This window comes from Podarcis erhardii (assembly GCF_964252035.2).
Source record: "Podarcis erhardii genome assembly, chromosome: 4".
Taxonomy (NCBI): domain Eukaryota; kingdom Metazoa; phylum Chordata; class Lepidosauria; order Squamata; family Lacertidae; genus Podarcis; species Podarcis erhardii.
In genome coordinates this window covers 3,011,247-3,030,410 of record NC_138508.1, presented here as the reverse complement: position 1 = coordinate 3,030,410, position 19,164 = coordinate 3,011,247, and the positions used below count along the sequence as shown (strand labels likewise).

The 19,164-nt window shown below is 49.2% G+C and overlaps 2 protein-coding genes across 4 annotated transcripts in view; both read left to right on the top strand.

The window, feature by feature from the left end:
* LOC309341111 (olfactory receptor 52E4-like) overlaps positions 1-10,696 on the top strand; it is a 69,196-nt gene extending 58,500 nt beyond the window's left edge. For 2 of the 3 annotated variants that reach the window (XM_081860593.1, XM_081860592.1), the window contains exon 2: positions 9,682-10,696. In XM_081860593.1, the coding sequence (XP_081716719.1) occupies positions 9,722-10,684 (963 nt within the window). In that variant the 5' untranslated portion in view covers positions 9,682-9,721 and the 3' untranslated portion in view covers positions 10,685-10,696. Of the gene's footprint in view, positions 1-251; positions 1,444-9,681 lie in introns of those variants that run through there. The other variant, XM_081860591.1, reaches the window with a different exon arrangement.
* Positions 1-19,164, top strand: part of LOC309340597 (uncharacterized protein) — a gene marked incomplete at its 3' end in the record, with an annotated part of 141,695 nt that overhangs the window by 108,495 nt on the left and 14,036 nt on the right. The gene's annotated exons all lie outside the window — the stretch shown is intronic.

The following is a 19,164-nucleotide window of genomic DNA, read 5'->3' as shown; positions in this document are numbered from 1 at the left end:
TTATGATGTTACTCCAAAAGAAGCAGTGTTATGAGCCATCAAACCTTTGAAATACAATTTTCTCCAAAGGTATTCCACAATTTTGACCACTACTGTATATCAAACAAAGCAACATTCAGGACCTCAACAGAATCTCATAATAAATATGTTGGTTAATGACAAACAACAAAGGTAATAAGCACACACTGAACTCCCTTCAGTTCTTCTCCATTTGTTCCGGAGGTTCTAATCCCTTTTTGTCTCCATGGCAGATTGTGATGAATCAGAAATCAAGAACGAAGGTGACCACGATAAAATCCACAGAGAGGAGAAGCCACATAAAAATTTGGAGTTTGGAGAAAGCTGCAGTCAGTGCTCCCATTCCACTTCCCATCAACAAAATATCCTTGGAAAGAAACTCTATCAGTGTGTGGAATGTGGAAAGAGCTTCAGTATGAGCTCCTCTCTCACTAGGCATCAGAGAATTCATACAGGGGCGAAACCCTATCAGTGTGTGGAATGTGGAAAGAGCTTCAGTAGGAGCACCGATCTCATGTCCCATCAGAGAATTCATACAGGGGAGAAACCCTATCAGTGTGTGGAATGTGGAAAGAGCTTCAGTCGGAGCTCCAATCTCACTTCGCATCAAAGAATTCATACAGGGGAGAAACCCTATCAGTGTGTGGAATGTGGAAAGAGCTTCAGTCAGAGCTCCAAACTCACTTCCCATCAAAGAATTCATACAGGGGAGAAACCCTATCAGTATGTGGAATGTGGAAAGAGCTTCAGTCAGAGCTCCTCTCTCACTTCCCATCAAATAATTCATACAGGGGAGAAACCCTATCAGTGTGTGGAATGTGGAAAGAGCTTCACTGAAAGCTCCTCTCTCACTTCGCATCAAAGAATTCATACAGGGGAGAAACCCTATCAGTGTGTGGAATGTGGGAAGAGCTTCAGTCAGAGCTCCTCTCTCATTTCCCATCAAAGAACTCATACAGGGGAAAAACCCTATCAGTGTGTGGAATGTGGAAAGAACTTCAGTCACAGCCACAATCTCACTTCCCATCGAAGAATTCATACAGGGCAGAAACCCTATCAGTGTGTGGAATGTGGAAAGAGCTTCAGTCAGAGCACCGATCTCATTTCACATCAGAGAATTCATACAGGGGAGAAGCCCTATCCGTGTGTGAAATGTGGAAAGAGCTTCAGGAAGAGCTCCTCTCTCACTTCCCATCAAAGAATTCATACAGGGGAGAAACCATATTAGTGTGCGGAATGTGGAAAGAGCTTCTGGAGGAGCTCCCATCTCACTTCCCATCAAAGAATCTATACAAAGGTCAGTTTGTGTTTTTATATTGTGTTTTTATGTTGTAACATTCCTGAGACTTGTGGGTGTAGGGAATAGGCACCAACTCTTAAAGCCCTAGCGGTCTTTGTCCCCCAATAAAATATTTGAGGAGGACACCCCCCCCAGGTTTTTTGGGTTTTTTTCCCCAGACACAACCTTTTATTCTTCCACTACTTGCCATACAATTTCTCTTTTAATTTTCTCTCTATAAATAAATAAATAAAGTACAAAGGTCACAAGAAAATCAAAATACTAGAAAATACAAAAGTGTGGAGGTCCCATATTTGCAGGCCAAACGCAAAAGTTGCTTTGAAGCAGGGTTTCCCAAACTTGGGTCCCCAGCAGCTCCTGGACTACAGTTTCCATCATCCCTTCCCGTTAGTCCTGCTAGCTAGGGATGATGGGAGTTGTAGTCCAAAAACAGCTGGAGACCCATGTTTGCTTTAAAGGGGAGGTAGGCTGGCCCTGTGACACCCTCTGCTGGCTAATTGGAATTTATAGATCTCAAAACTGAAGTTTATCGGCACTTCAACCTCTAGGGAGCTTCTAGGTGCTTTCTGCACCACCTAGAGTACCCACAGAATTGTGGCTTCTACTGGCAACACACATAGGAGAACAAATGAAAGACAAACACAATGGAGAGGAAAAAACCTGGAAAGGGTGATACCAAATGGACACAGGTAGGGGAGATGACATGCTAGAAGTGTTCTCCAGGGCAAGGGGAGGTGCTGGGCTCAAAATTTTACTTTTTTTAAATGTCACTGCCATTATAGGCATTGCCATTCAAATGGTGTACATGCATCATGTGGTTGATTGTGCAAGGAGGGCCTTACCTGGCCCCCCACCAATACTTTATTCAAGTCAGCATCACTGCTTGAGAAGTTCAGGATGTCTGAATTCAGGGGTCAGAACACCCATGGAGACAAGTTACGTGAAAGATAGCAAGTAGAATGCGCTGAGTTCAAAAAAGCTGAGATTTTTCAGTCAACTCTGGGTAGTCTGGAGCAGACCGGACATTGCTTTTGCTACCAATCTGCTCAGCAGGGAAGCTACAAACCCGAGTGTGAGTGCCTGGAATGGTATCAAGAGGGTGCTGCGTATCTGCAGGATACCAAGGATTTCTGTCTCAAGCTGTCAGCTAAGGGTGACCTCAAGCTGATGTGCAGGACAGATAGCGATTGGGCAAATCTGGCTAACAGGAAACCCGTATCTGGGATGGTGGTAAGGTTTGGGGACTCTGGTTGGGTGGAAGTCCCGGTGTGCTGGTCCCGGGGGTTAATCTAGAGGCAAGGTCCAAGTGCAGCCCGTGGTCGATGAAGCAATATGAAGGCAGTCCATAAAAGTTGAAGCTGGGTGCAGGGCAGGGTTCAGGCAGCGACTGACAACCACCAACGTTGCTCCCACAACTTGGGACTGGGGCTGGCTGGCTTTCATATGTCCCAAGGCATAGGGTGGCCCTGATCCTCAGATGACTCTCCTCTCGTGGCCTGGAGGCGAGCACTCCTGCGGGAACTTAGTTCCCTCTGACTCTCTGCCCTGAGCCTCTGCAGCTCAGGAGAGGCTGGAGGGTTACTGGACCCAGAGGCAACCCCAGCTTCCTCTGACAGGGATTAGAGTGGAGCACCTGCAGGCAATGTGTCCTCCATCACCTCCGGAGCCAGACCAGACTCAGCTGGTGTCTGCACCTGAGGATCCAGCACAGGTGAGGACCCTTCGGGCTCATGCCCCAACCCCGTCTCAGCTGGTTCTGGAGGTGAGGAATCCTGTGCAGGTTGGGATTCCTTAGGTTCAGCATCTGAATCTGAATCCCAGGCCATCACACCCAGAAGCAAAATCTCATTGCGCTTTCCTTTACTGAAGCTGAATTCAGTGTGCTGTCTGAACTTTGCAGGGAATTGGAATTCTGTGTTTGTTTGGTTCAAGAAATCTGCAGGGATTGTTGTTTCCCTGTCACGGTGTGGGAGGACAATCAACCCTGTCTGAAGTTGGCAGAGTCTGGGCAGTTTAAGGCCAGAACCAAACACCTAGGCATCTGTTTCCAAAATGGGTTTCAGAGTATCCAGTTAGGCTTGGTGAGATTTCAGTACTGTTCAAGCCAGAAGAACCTGGCAGATGGGTTCATGAAACCTTGAGCTTTCAGCGTCATGGGGAGTTCTGTAAAGGTCTGTGTTTGGGGTAAGTGGTGAAACTTACAAGCCCCCAGCAGTGCAGGACGAGAGGGGGTGTGATGGGGAATCAGAGCTTATAGGCTTAACAGCTCAGAACCCATCGTCCTGCCTGTTCTGGGGAGGAGCTGTCTCCAACTTCTGTAGAAGCTGCTTCTTTGTTCTGTCTGACTTTCGCTTTTGCTGACGAGCAAGGAAGCAAGATGCCTGCTGTCTCGGATGGTTTGTTTATTTTTACTGTTCTGCTGTAAATAAAGCTGTTAGTTTAGAAGAACAGCGTGTGGGCTCTATCTTCTGCAAGCTTACACACCAAGCGGCTAGCGCTGTGCACACTGCTACAAGTACAGGAAGCTGAATGGAACACAGGGAAGTGTGCCAGACTCCACAACACTTTGCACCTCCAAGGAGTCTTCACCCAACTGGTGGATCGGACCCTTCTTGGTGTAAATATGGTGAACCAGTTCCATCTTCCACAAAGGTTTGCCTTAGCCTTTGTACTGGAACAGCTAGTGACCACATCTGCGCAGATCATCCTGGCGTTTGGACTTTGACCAAACTTCTCACAGGAAAAACATCCACTGCTTCCAACACAGCAGTGCCACCTGCTGGTTGCAGTGATGGTTGGGATGACGTGGCAGCCAACTCCCCTTGCTCCTCCTGCTTTGGAGATTTCACCCCCTGAACAGGAAACACCCCCCTCGTGCACTCTTCTTCCACAAGCTTCACTTTTGTGGAGCTTTCGGTTTCAGGAACACATCCCTGCATGGTCTGGGATACTGTTTCAGCTTTCCCCGGGGTGTAACCTCTGGCAGTCTGCTCAGCAGCCCCCGCCATCTTGAAGTGTCCATCATGTGATGCAGCTTTCATTCCTAGTATACCAGTCACAGAAAATTGCTGATGTGTTAACCAAGCTAAACCTGATGGATGCTAACCCTGTAGTCACACCAATGACAACAGGTTATCAGGTAGATGACACGGAAGAAGCATTTTCTGACACTACACTGTACAGAAGTGTGCTAGGCAAACTAATATTCATTACCAGATATTCAAGACCTGACATTGCACTTAGCTGTAACTTGCTAAGCAGACAAGTCAACAATCCTGTTAAGGATTGGAAAGCTCTGAAACGTGTAGCACGCTATTTGAAAGGCACTATGCATTACAGACTGACATTTAACAATCAGAAGTCTGATGGTCTTGAGATATTTGCTAATGCGAGTTTTGGAAGTGACACTACAGACAGGAAAAGCACGTCTGGAGTTTGCTATATGTACAACCAGGATCTATTTGATTGGTCGTGCAAGAAGCAAACAACAGTAAGTTCTTGTGAAGCTGAACTGAATGCATTGTCTTATTCACTTGTGGATTGTGAATGGTTGTTACAGTTGTGTAAAGACATGAGAATTCCTGTCAAATTTCTAATCCAGGTTTATCAGGACAACAAAGCATGTTTGGCTTTGCTGACTTCTGAAGGTTCTAAGCAAAGCACGAAGCACTTGCAATTGAAGCTGCAACATGCTAGAGAATGTGTTCAGAAAGGACTTGTAACGGTGTCCTACATGCCAGGTAATGAAATTCCTGCTGATTTATTGTCCAAGGTTGTTCCGAAGGATCAACACTGTACCTATGTACAGAAATTGGGTTTGTACTGATAATGTGCTGACACGCTGCCCAGTGGTGTTCACAGAAAGGCGGAGGATGTTAGTTTCTGTTTCTCACTGTGCAGCTGCATGGAGTCCCAGGACTCTGTTTACATTCCAGAGACTTTGCAGTCTCACGGGAAAGGGAGACGGGATGTGACGTTCGTGGTTTCCTGTTTCCTTTGTTCCTTTGTTCCTTTGTTCAGTTGCTCTCTGCTTTCATAGAGAGAGGATGTCTTTTCTGTTCTCGTAGTTTAGAAATAAAACTCTTTACAATGTAGCCAAACCTCTCGTCTCTCCCCTGTGCTGGGAACCCTGCTGGATAGAATGTGCTTGAGGCCTCATCAAAGGCTCAGGTCATTAAACACGTCAGAGGCGATTTCAAAGGCTCAGCTCAGAGCGGAGATTCCGACAAAGATTCACAAAATGTTTAGGGGTATGCGTACCCCTGAGTACCCCCAGAAATAAAGCGCTGGATCTAACCATCATCTTTCTTTTTCCTTTTACAAACATTTTATTGGTTTTGAATGAATCATAGAGTTGAAAGGGACCCCAAGGGACATCTAGTCCAGCCCCCTGAATGCAAGAAACTCAGCTAAAGCATTCATGACAGAATGAACCACGCACATCACAAACACAATAACAACAGTTATGTAGAAGTGCCCACGTACTGTTCGAGGAGGAACCAAGACGGGTGACCAGTGGAATGAATAAATGTTTGCTCCCAGCATCTAGTGCTTAAACCAAAGGGAAGTACAATCTCCATATTGATGCACTGGGGTGGGGGTGGGGAGACTGCCTGTCTAAAGGAAGAAGAAGAAGTGGACGATGAAGAGGAGGAGTTTGGATTTGATATCCCGCTTTATCACTACCCTAAGGAGTCTCAAAGCTGCTCACAATCTCCTTTCCCTTCCTCTCCCACCACAAACACTCTGTGACTAGCCCAAGGTCACCCAGCAGCTGCATGTAGAGGAGTGGGGAAGCGAACTCAGTTCACCAGATTACGAGTCCACTGCTCTTAACCACTACACCATGCTGGCTGATGTTGTTTAATTCCTCTTTTTGTGTGTGTTAGAGTGTACATTAATTTCCCAATAAAAAACATCCAATTAACATATCAAATCATAATCCAATAAAAATAAAAAACTAAAATAAAAAAGATCAAATTGTTTTCCGAATTGTAATTTTGATTTTACGACTTCCCATAGCCTGAACGTCAAAGCATATCCAAATCTCAGTCCTGCCTCTCGTTTCATTCCCCTTCTAACAACTCTGTTGTGTTGTGTCAAATGTCCATACAGGTTTATATGCCATCTTTGATCAATCCAGCCTGCAGTTGTTGGTCCACCCTGAAGCGCCAAATGCCTCATGGAATCATAGAATCATAGAGTTGGAAGGAAACCCCAGGGGTCACCCAGCCCAACCTCATGCATTGTTGGAATCGCTGCTGAACAATCCCTGGTGGATGGTCCTCCGACCTCTGTTTAAAAATCTCCAACAAAGGAGAGTCCACCAGCTTCTGAAGGAGTCTGTTCCCCCATCAAACTGCTCTTACTGTCAGAAAGTTCTTCCAAATGTTTAGTTGGAATCTTCCTTCATGCCATTTGAATCCAACCTTCTGGAGAAGCAGGAAATAAACTTGCTCCATCTTCCATGTGGCAGCCGTTCAGATAGTTGAAGATGGCTATCATATCCTCCTTTCCAGGTTAAACACACCAAATTGCCTCAGCCATTCCTTATAAGGCTTGATTTCCAGTTCCTTGGTCTTCTTGGTTGTTCTCCTGGTATATACATTCCAGAGTTAGATAAAAAAAGATTCACACACTTTCTGATAATGAAGTCCCTCCTGCTTCCATAAAAGATTGCCTAAAAAATCATACCTGAGCTATCTGGAGTCAACTGGATTCATAGAGGTTATTATAAGATGGGTCAGCATCCCTCAATAAGGTCCTGAACATAGAACAACCCCCTGGATGTCCACCCCTTCTACTGGAGATATTTGTTTTGATCATGAAAATCCAGAAATGGAATTAGTGGAGATTTCTGAGGACCTACAGTATTCCTCCATCTCTTCCATGTTTCTCAGGTTGCACACAGAAATGACATATTTATATTGTTCTGTATGTAATACTGTAATAGACTGCTTTAACAAATGATGGTCAAGTTTCTTTCCTAATATTAATCATATCTCTGGCCTAATAAAATCTGGAACTTTTGGTGCCATGTTATTCTGGGTTTCCAGTCCTGAAAAAGCAGGGATTTATTTAGTGGCGGTGACCCTTTTTCAGCCTCAGGGCCATGTTTTCTTATCAAAAGCTTTCTGGGAGCCACATCCCAGAGGTGGTTGTGGCAAAATCGGTGCGGTCAGACATGTACCCCACTTCATCCAGGCAACCCAGAACAGTTGTCATAGTTCCAAGACAGATGGCAGCTGGGTAAAATCACTTGGGGAGAGTGCAGAATGGGGCCAATGAGGGATGCGGCCTGGGCAGGGTCCTGAGGGCAAGACAGAGCTGCCAGGAGGCCTGTACAGTGGTACCTCTGGTTATGAACGCTTCTGCTTATGAACGCTTCAGGTTACGAACTCCACTAACCCTGAAGTCGCTGCTTCTGGTTGTGAACTTTGCCCCAGGATGTGAACGGAAATTGTGCACAGGAGGCGTGTGCACAGAGGGAGGCCCCATTAGCGAAAGCGTTCCTCAGAATAATAGGCTTAAGAATGGACCTCTGGAATGAATTAAGTTCGTAACCAGAGGTACCTCTGTATTCAGTTTCCAAGTATGAGGTTGGGAGGGGGATTACTCCTTGTGGTTTCAAGAAATCACACCAAATCCCCAATCAGTAGAACTTCATTCAGTAATGCATTACATTTCTATTAGGACACAGACTATACAGCATAGGCAAAATATGCATAATCTTAGCTGTTCATCCTTTACCCAACCACTTTCTGCCTTGTCTGCACTTCACCATCTCTCATCAAGCCATAGTTCATGAAAAACACTTACCCAACCCATTTGATTTTAGTATATGTGTCAGAACCCTCCTCGTACATTATCTGGAGTTGTTTTTCTCTTTAACAATGAGCCATTAATTTCCCCTTTAACTGGTTTTTACTAGTCTTGTGGTCAGTTCCCATCCCTGTGCATGTTACACTGGCCTCACTTAATAATGGGCCTAGCCAGGGTCTTTTTCCAGCCAGAACTTGCTGGAACTCAGTTCTGGCCCCTCTTGGGTGGGTGCCATTGCCACTCTAAGAAAACGAGTTGCCCTACCTCAGTTCCCCATTCTTAAAAAAAATAAAAATCTGACCATTTATATTCATCAATGCATACAGGTATCACACTGTTTTATTCTCTGCCTGCCAACCCACCTATCTGGTATTCCTGCTCTGCCCGTTACAGGATTCTCAGCTGTGAAGCTGTTGTCTCTTTCAAGCTACCTTCTGTTCCACTCTTCCCAAGTCTGCTGGAGATGTAGAATGATAAAGAATCCGAAGCCTGGAGGTGGGGTTGGGGTCCGCTCTCCACAGTCCCCCTGACTCTGTGAAGCGATGCTCCAGGTCTGGGCAGTTTGGATGCCATGGGAATTGGGATGGAACACGGCTCTTTCTACAGTGAAACAGCCCCCCGAGATGTCCACCCTAGCACCTCCACAGAAAAACTATAAATGCTGCTTTCTGATCAGCCAAGTGGAGTCAGATCTGAGGGATGCTCCTCCATCCACGATGCAGCTGCCAGTAGACCTTTGACTCTGTGGCTCAGCAGAGCACACCTTGCTGTGTTAATCTGTAGGTGAGCTGGCAGAACAAAAGGTCCTATCAAGGTGAGTGGAAAGGAGGGGAGTAATAGAATCATAGAACTCACAAGTTGGAAGGAGCACAAGGTGCTTCTAGTCCAATTCCCCACACTGAGGGACTTTTTTGCCCAACATGGGGCTTGACCCTGAGATTAAGAGGCTGAGATGGGGAGGGAGGGGCAGTTGGTAGGACCATTTTTTGAAGGGGGAGGGCAGCAAGTTACCTCTCCTTCCAAGGAACCTTTGTTGCAATTGGCATGTCCAGCTCTGGTCACTGTAGAGCTGCAAAAGGTGAATGAGAAGATTAGGGTATGTGGTGGTGGAGGAATCAGGTGCCCCGCAGAGAAAGGCTGGTTTTGATGAAGGAGACATTAGTGGGAAATGTGGTGGCGGTGGTGGCGGAGGGGGGGGGGACACACGACAGAAGAATACAGAACCATGTACAGGATGAGGAAAGTGGAGAGCCACCACCCCCACCAGTTTTGTCAGACTAAATTGGCCCAATGAATTGATGGGTGGGAGAGGAGGAGCAGACAGGAAAGTTCCTCATACAGCAGCGTGCAGAGTGCTTTTTTCATTTTCTTTGTTTTGACACAGGGACCTACACTCTGGCCAAATCCAGCTGGCGGGCTCATCCCCTCCACACAAACACACAATTGTTTTCTTAACATGAAACAGGATTGCTGGGAAAGGGTCTATGTGTCCATGAGGAACCATGGAGGAAAATGCTGGCCTGTTTTCTTCTTCTTGGCAGGGTCTCAGTGACCTGTTCTCTGGCTGGGTCCAGGAGGAGAATGCCTCTTTCGAATGCCACCCACTTTTATTCCCCCACCTTCATCCTGCTGGGGGTCCCGGGGCTGGAGGCGCTTCACTCCTGGATCTCCATCCCCTTCTGCCTTGGCTACCTTGTTGCTCTCGTGGGCAACTGCACCATCCTCTTCATCATCAAAACGGAAGCCAGCCTCCACCAGCCCATGTTCTACTTCCTCTCTGTCCTTTCGGCCATCGACCTGGGCCTCTCCACCTCCACTCTGCCCAAGATGCTGGCCATCTTCTGGTTTGGCCTTGGGGAGATCAGCCATGGGGCCTGCCTGGCTCAGATGTTCTTCATCCACAGCTTCACAGGGATGGAGTCTGTCGTGCTGCTAGCCATGGCCTTTGACAGGTACGTGGCCATCTGTGACCCTCTGAGATACACCACCATCTTGACCAAGGCAAGGGTAGCCTGGATGTGTGCTTCCGTTGTGCTGAGGACATTCCTATTTGTGCTGCCCATTGCCCTCTTGACTCTCCGCCTGCCCTTTTGCAGCGACCACATCATCCTTGCCCACACCTACTGTGAGCACATGGGCATTGCCAAGCTGGCCTGTGCCGACATCCGGATCAATATGATTTATGGCTTGTTCACTATTACCATCCTCATGCTTGATGTGGTCCTCATTCTTTTGTCCTATGTGCTGATCTTGCAGTCTGTTTTCCGGCTCCCCTCCAAAGAGGCCCGGCTCAAATCCTTGGGCACTTGTGGCTCTCATGTTGCAGTCATTTGTGTCTTCTACACTCCTGCCTTCTTCTCCTTCCTCACCCACCGCTTCGGACGCAACATCCCCCATTATGCACATATCCTCATTGCCAATCTCTACCTCATTTTGCCCCCGGTGCTCAACCCCGTCATTTACGGCATCCGGACCCGGGAGCTGCGCAGGAGGATCCTGCAGTTCTTGTTCTCCAAAAGGGCGCCTTTGTCCAACGTCTCCTGATTATCCTGCCTTGCAGGGGGTTGGACTAGATGACCCCCAGTGTCCCTCTGACCAGTGTCATATGGGAGGCATCTACTGAGCATGTCTCGGGGAGTCCCTTTCATTGAATATTACAGCATTGCCACATATGTGCTTGTTGCTGATTGGTTAACACAAGTACAAAGCAAAGGTTGCATATAAGCATTAATCACCAATAGATTAAAGGTTGGGAAAGGGAACACAGAATTGGATAGGCATGAAAACCTCCTTATTAAATTATAACTAGTGATTAATATATAGCATTCATCCGTAGATGTGGTCAACCAAGCACTAAGAACAGGTCAGAATGCAATGTCTCATGAACTCAATGTGAACTGAACATTTGAGGGTGATGAAGGAATGTCTCAGCTTAAAATGGTTTTTCCAGAGTCATGTGCAGAAGCAAAACTTCCCATCGCGCTACGATTCTATTTTGCATTCCTACAATCTGTTGAGTGGGAATTCAGATATATAACATGCTCTACGTAATCCGAGTGTTTTGTAAGGCTGGGAGAGAAACCCCAGAGAGTGGTTGCTGCCAATCACTGTAGGCCATTGTTATGTACTGAGTTGAATAGGATCCAAACTGCAGCAGTCTGATTGGTCCTAGAACAATAGGCTCCAAAAGGCAGCAGTCTGATTGGTCCTAGAACAATAGGATTCAGAATGCAGCAGTCTGATTGGTCCTAGAACAATGCAGCAGTATGATTGGTTAGCAGGAACCACCCAATCATGCTCCAGATAGAAGTGAATCCACAACCTGATTGGCCTACAGTAGAATCCTGGAATTAGCCAATCATGTGCAGCCCATTGTGTAAATAATGTATATAAAGCAGATACTTTGAGGGGACATTCATTCATTCCTCCTCACCACTATGAGCTGAATAAAGAGCATGAAATCACTTTGCGACTCTGAGTATATTTCACTGGCGACGAAGGTGGGATCCCGCTGAGCTGACTGCCACACACAGCACCGCAGCACCGCCACCTGCCGCACCGCTGCCTCGCACCGTGTATCCAGGCTTCAGCTCCGGGACACAAGGAACTCAGAATGGCAACTGACAGCAGCTTCTCGCCATTCAACCCAGCATCTGGAGACTGGGAAGCGTACGCCTCCCCTTTCACCTTCCTCCTAGAAGCCAAAGGGGTCACCGATGAAGAAGACGCCAAGAAGAGGGCAATATTCTTCAGCGTCTGCGGAGAGGAGACATTTGAAATCGCCCGGGCTCTCCTTGCGCCTGAAGACGTCGCTACTGTTCCATACAAAACAATAATGGAACAGCTGAAGGGGCACTTTTCGCCACAGCCCTCAGTGGTGGCTCGTCGAAATGCCTTCTACGCAAAGCGGCAAGCCCCTGGGGAAACCATAACTGGGTTTGTGACCTCTCTCCGCCAAGCTGCCCGGTTCTGCAACTTCTCAGAGCTGGAGAACATGCTTCGTGACCGCCTCGTCGGTGGCCTGAAGGATGAGAAGCTGCAACGACGCCTCTACGCTAAGAAGAACCTAACGTTCCAGGTCGCTCTGGAGGAGGCCCTGGCAACGGAAGCTGCTGAGAGGTCGACGCAAGAGGCACGGCTGAGCCAGCCGTCCCAACCGAGGGTCCACCACGAAGACCTCACCAACGACTCGGGATCCGACAGGGAGGAGGTGCACCGAGTACAGCAGCGCACTCAAGCAGCCCACATACCACAGCTGCCTCGACGAGAAGGAGGGAACTGCGCAAGCTGTGGAGAAAGTCACGAGAGGAGGACCTGCCGTTTCCGCAACGCAGAGTGCAGGCAGTGCAGAAAATTGGGACACATCGCCCGGGTGTGTCGGGCTCGGCCCACCCGAAGCCAGGCATCAGATGACCAATCCAAGAGCCCCAGGTCCCGGGGCCCAACGCACCAAGGCAACTCGACGGAGCTCACAGACTTCCAGGTATACCAGTTGCCCCACCCCAACGTAGAGAAAATTTATGTAGAGGTACAGATAGAGGGGGCCCCATGCCGCATGGAGCTTGACACGGGTTCAACTCTATCCATAATCTCGGCAAGGACCTTAAGGAAACTGTGTCCTACTGGGGGTCCCAAACTCAGGCCGGCCCCATTCACCCTCCGGGACTTCCAGAAACGTAAGGTCCCCACAATGGGGGTGGGGACCTTCAGGGTGCAATACCGAGGGCGGACGCGGCAACTGGACTTGCTTGTGGTCAAGGGCCCCTACATTAGCTTACTGGGGTTGGCATGGTTTGGACCACTGGGACTAGCCATCACCGGGGTGAACCACATGAGCTTACAAGTGGACGTGGACGCCATATGCAAGGAGTTTCCGGGGGTTTTCGATGGGAAATTGGGACAGTATACGGGCCCCCCCATTGCTCTACAGCTTGACCCCGCAGTACGACCAGTCAGGCTCAAGGCCCGCCGGGTCCCATTCGCCCTGAAACCCCGTATAGACGAGGAATTGGACCGACTCGTGGAGCAAGGAGTGCTGGAGCCGGTGCCTAATGCCCCCTGGGAAACCCCAATCGTCACACCCGTCAAGCCTAATGGTTCGGTCCGCATCTGCGCAGACTACAAATGTACCATAAACAAGGCCCTCATGGCCCATGCATACCCAGTGCCAGTGGTCAGCCATGTCCTTGCCACCCTGGCTGGGTCGAAAATTTTTGGCAAGCTGGACTTGGCCCAAGCATATCAACAGCTGCCAGTAGATGAGGCCACAGCAGAGGCACAGACGATTGTGACGCACAGAGGAGCGTTCAGGGTAAAGCGGCTGCAATTCGGGGTCAGCGTGGCACCAGGCATATTCCAGAATCTAATGGACTCTCTCCTTAAAGGGATTCCTGGTGTCACCCCCTTCTTTGATGATGTGTTGATTGCCGGGCCCACACCAGAGGAGTTTGAGGACCGCCTCCGCACTGTTCTGCACCGTTTCCAGATGGCGGGTCTCAAGGTGAAGCGGGAAAAATGTCTACTAGGAGTGCCTCAAGTGGACTTTCTGGGATTTATGGTGGATGCAGAAGGGGTTCACCCGACTTGGGACAAGGTACGGGCCATTTGTGATGCCCCAGCGCCCAAGAACAAGACTGAACTTCAGGCCTTCTTGGGATTATTGAACTTTTACCATTCCTTCCTTCCCCACAAGGCGGCGGTAGCGGAGCCCCTACACAGACTCCTGGACAAGCGGGCCCCTTGGGTGTGGGGCCAGCGCCAGGAGGCCGCATTCCAGGCAGTCAAGGACTTGCTTGTCTCAAACTCGGTCTTGGCACACTTCGACGAGAGGCTGCCGGTGGTGCTAGCATGCGACGCCTCGCCCTATGGCATCGGCGCTGTCCTGGGACACCAACTCCCGGATGGAAGAGAGGTACCGGTAGCATACTTTTCCCAGACACTCAACGAAACCGAGCGGAACTACTCGCAAATCGACAAGGAGGGTCTGGCAATCGTGAAGGGAGTAAAAAAATTCCATGATTTCTTGTACGGGCGGCCCTTCACCGTGGTGACTGACCACAAGCCGTTGCTTGGCTTGTTTGCCCCCGAAAAGCAGACCCCCCAAGTGCTGTCTCCTCGCGTCCTCAGGTGGTCAATTTTCCTTGCCAGCTACCAGTATGCACTGATTCACCGCCCTGGAAAGGCGATGGGCCATGCAGACGCCCTCAGCAGGCTACCACTACCGGAAACAGGCCCCGACCCAGCACCTGCACAAGAGGTTATGAGCCTGGAGCTGCTTCCTGACCGCCCCATTCAGGCACAAGAAGTTGCACACCATTCCAAGAAAGATAGGGTCATCTCCCGGGTCCTGGACTGGGTGTGGAGGGGATGGCCCAGCCGCAGCCCCGGGCCAGAATTCGCCGGCTACACAACCCGCAAACATGAACTGTCAGCCCACAAGGGGTGCCTGTTATGGGGAAGCAGGGTCGTTGTTCCCCAGCCCCTCCGCAAAAGGGTCCTCACAGCCCTACACGAGACACACCCAGGGGTAGTAAGAATGAAGGCCCTTGCCAGGAGTTATGTGTGGTGGCCGGGGATCGACGGAGAGATAGAGGCCTGGGTCAAACACTGCCAGGCCTGCCAGGAATCCCGCCCAGATCCCCCAAGGGCCCCAGTCCAGTCCTGGGAGTCCGCCCGAGCACCATGGTCACGCCTGCATGTGGACTTCGCTGGCCCCTTTCAGGGGAAAACATTCTTCATAGTGGTGGACTCCTACACCAAATGGCTGGAAGTCGCACTGGTACCGTCCACTTCTACGTCCGCAGCCATCCGGGTACTACGCAGGCTGTTTGCAACCCACGGGCTCCCTGACACTCTCGTCTCAGACAACGGGACTGCATTTACATCAGGAGAATTTCAAACCTTCACAGTGCAGAACGCCATCCGCCACATCCGTTCGGCGCCATTCCACCCTGCCACCAATGGCCAAGCAGAACGCATGGTGCGGACCACCAAGGACACCCTTCGCCGCATGACGCAAGGGGATTGGGAGTACCGCCTTGCCACATTCCTTCTAGCACAGCACAGCACCCCCAGCTCAACGACTGGCCGGAGCCCCGCTGAACTACTAATGGGTCGGCGCCTTGCAATCAGATTGGACCGCCTTCACCCCGATAGAGCTCAGGATGAGGTAGTGGTGGGGGAAGGCAGGAACCCCCGGACCTTCGAGGCCCAGGACCCAGTGTACGCAAAGAATTTTGGGGCAGGCCCTGCATGGGTACCTGCCACAGTCACCAGGGTCACGGGCCCCGTGTCGTACGAGGTGCTAACAGATGGGGGGCAATGCTGGCGCCGCCACTGCGACCAGATACGGCGACGATTCCCGGGAGAAAACCAGGAGGAGGAGGACAGGTCAGAGGAGTCCCAAGGGAACAGTGGGGCAGTGAGGCCCATAGAGCAGCAGGGGCAAGCAGGAGAGGCAGAATCAGTAAATACAGAGAGGACCCGCGAGGCCGAAAGGACACCGGAACCAGAACCACGACTGAGCGAGCCGGTTGCGCCAGACCAAACAGCCCCATCCTTGGAACACGAGCCAGAACCTGAACCCCGGACCAGGGAACACCCCAGGCCGCAACGCACACGTAGGCCACCAGCGTACCTTGAGGACTATGAATGCGACCTTCCGGGCAGGACTGGAACTTAGAGGGGAGGGGTGTTATGTACTGAGTTGAATAGGATCCAAACTGCAGCAGTCTGATTGGTCCTAGAACAATAGGCTCCAAAAGGCAGCAGTCTGATTGGTCCTAGAACAATAGGATTCAGAATGCAGCAGTCTGATTGGTCCTAGAACAATGCAGCAGTATGATTGGTTAGCAGGAACCACCCAATCATGCTCCAGATAGAAGTGAATCCACAACCTGATTGGCCTACAGTAGAATCCTGGAATTAGCCAATCATGTGCAGCCCATTGTGTAAATAATGTATATAAAGCAGATACTTTGAGGGGACATTCATTCATTCCTCCTCACCACTATGAGCTGAATAAAGAGCATGAAATCACTTTGCGACTCTGAGTATATTTCAGCCATCCTGAGGTACATGGATCAACGGTCTGATTCAGAACTCTCTGCAGTTCTTTGATCCTGGCAAGCTGGACTCTGGCCCAGTTCACTGCAGTGCAATTTGGGGCAGCGGATCAGGAGGGGCAAGAACTTTTCAACAATGTGCACCAGAATTGTTGTTGCTCTTGTTGTCCTGCCTTTCTCTCTGACAGGGGCTCAGGGCACAGAAATGGCTCCTCTTTCTTGAAGGGCCGCACAGACCTCATGAGACACCCGAGAAGATTCCCTTGCTGCCTTTTTCATAAATCAGCAACAGAGGTTGCATTTCCTTATTTACAGGAGGGCTGTTGCTAAAGCACATAACATGGCCTTCACGCTTAGTCATGTATTAGGAACACAGGCACAAATTATTTGTGTGTGTGTGCATATTTACAAACTACCCCCATCTCTGGGCAGTGAGACTCCAGGGGTCCCAGGTCCATATAGTTTTATTTACTCACAGGGGCTCACTCTGGGTCTTGCTTTCCTAGCTAGACAGCCCCCCCCCCAATTAGCCTGGGTTGCCCCCCCTTGCTGCAGCTCTTGCAACCCAGCTCCTTCTTTGGGGATGCTGAGGAGGACACTCTACAGCCAGAGAAGGGCCTTGTCTTGCCAAGAAACCTGTATGTGGGAATCGTGCATCCATAAAGGGTTAATGTCTTCTAGAATTCTCTGGTGTCACCAGAAGACAAAGCTGTTTTTTTCAGTCAGGTCTGTTATCAACTGCAGAGGATGATCAGCCTTGGGATCCTCTTGGGGAGATGGAAGTGATGAAAGGACTGAATCCATGAGGGAGAGCTACTTGCTCTGAGATGGGGGGACCTTCGGGCAAAGGCCAGCAGAGAAGGGAAGCTGTTGGCCACTAGTTTCTGTTCCTCCCCACTTTCCCAAAGGGCGTAACATCTGAGGTCCTGTGGGTGGAAAGAGCGTCTCAGGGTCAGGGGCCAGTCTGGGCCAAAACGGCCCTCAGCTGCCCCCACCACAGAGTCCCTGGCTCTTGTCTATATTATGTTGGTTTCTATTTCCCTCACTGTTGCAGCAAGTGCAGTCACGGGACATTGTTTTGCCTTCCACAGTCAGAGTTACTGTTGGATTCCCACAGGAATGGGAGACTGGATGTGACGTTCACTGGTTTCCTGTTTTTCACTGTTTCTCTCGGTGTTCTTTGTTTCCGAGAGGAGTTGCTTCTCTGCTCTCGCAGAGGCAAGATGCATGTTTGTATTCTCTTTTTTAAAAAAATAATTTTTTGTTAAGATTTTAAAGGTTACAGGAAAAAAAGGAAATATATATATATATATATATACATAACAATCAAAGAAGAAAAAGAAAAAACAATACATATAGAAAAACATCATCAAAAATCAGAAAAAAGAAAAAAGAAATGAGAAACAAGTCAAACCTTTACATCACTTAATTACATTCACTTACTTCCTTGACCTCCTCACGCCTCCCATTTTTGTATTCTAATTCAGTTAGATATTTCAGCAAATCCTTCCAACTTTGTTTTTATCCTAATAGTTTATCTTAATATACTATAATTTTACATTCTCTCTTTCACCAATTCATTTTTACTTAATCCTTTATATCTTTTCTGCTAAAACCACCTAATTCCCCCCCCCAACATCTTTCTAACATTCCGTAATTTTACAATATTTCTGAAGATAAACTTTAAATTTCTTCCACTCTTCTTCCGCCGACTCTTCTCCTTGGTCGATGCATGTTTGTATTCTCACAGCACAGAAGTGTAAATAAAGTTAAGAATGTGGCACATACTGCTTATCCTTCCGCTGTGTGTGTGACTGAGCCGGTACTAGCTTCAGCTTCAGATGGGCCGAAGCTGGTCAAAATCTCACATATTATTGCACTTTATGTGTTGTTTATGTGCAAGATAAACATTTGATATTGTGATAAGAATATATAGAAGAGTATTGTTTATGTGAATGCACAGCCGGTTACGTCTTGTGTGTTTGTCCATTCTAGGAACAGCATTCCTGACCCAGATGTTCACAGGAAGTCCCTAAGATGATTCCCCTTTCAAACAGTGTAGGATCCTCCTCTCCCGCAGACAGACAACCTCTTCCCCAAAGTCCCTCCCTCCCCCACTTCCCCATGGGGGTCCCCCACACCACCCATCACTCACCAGGATGGCTTTGGCCGCCTCCTGCTTGGAGCACTTCGGGGTTCAGAGCCCCCTGAGCTGAGCTGCCTGGCAGTTCTGAATCACCTCTGGCAGGTACAGCTGATCTTCTTCCAGCAGGTGAAAGGGAAAAGCCAGTCTGTCAGTTCCTCAGGAAGGGAGGGCTTCTCCACATCCCAGAGTGCAGAGTGGGGGGGCAAGGAGGGCAGGTCTGAGTCCCTGCTCTGGTTCTCCCCAATACTCACCCCTGGGGGAGGGATGTGCAACCGCAGCACATCTGCAAAGAGAAGGACATGGGGACAGGTGAGTCCTCCCTGAGAACCTGGCAAGGCTATTCCAAGAGTTTTCTCCTGGGTTCAAAGTCCTATGGTAGGGGAGGGACATCCCAAGCCTTGGGGACCAATCTTGGCCTCCTTCAACCAGAATGTGACTCCCGAGGCCAGGGGTAGGCAAACTAAGGGTTGGGGCCGGATGCGGCCCAATCATCTTCTCAATCCGGCCCGCAGACGATTCGGGAATTAGTGTGCATCTCTGGGTTATTTGTGGGGTATAGGAATTTGTTCATTCCCCCCCCCAAAAAAATAGTCTGGCCCCCCACATGGTCTGAGGGACAGTGGACCGCCTCACGGCTGAAAAAGGTTGCTGAGCCCTGCCCCAGGCTAACAAGATGGTCAATATCCAGTTCCACTCCACCCTTTTAAAATTTAAATCTCAAAACAGATCCCAACTTTCAGAGCATGTGTTATGTACTGAGTTGAATAGGATCCAAACTGCAGCAGTCTGATTGGTCCTAGAACAATAGGATCCAA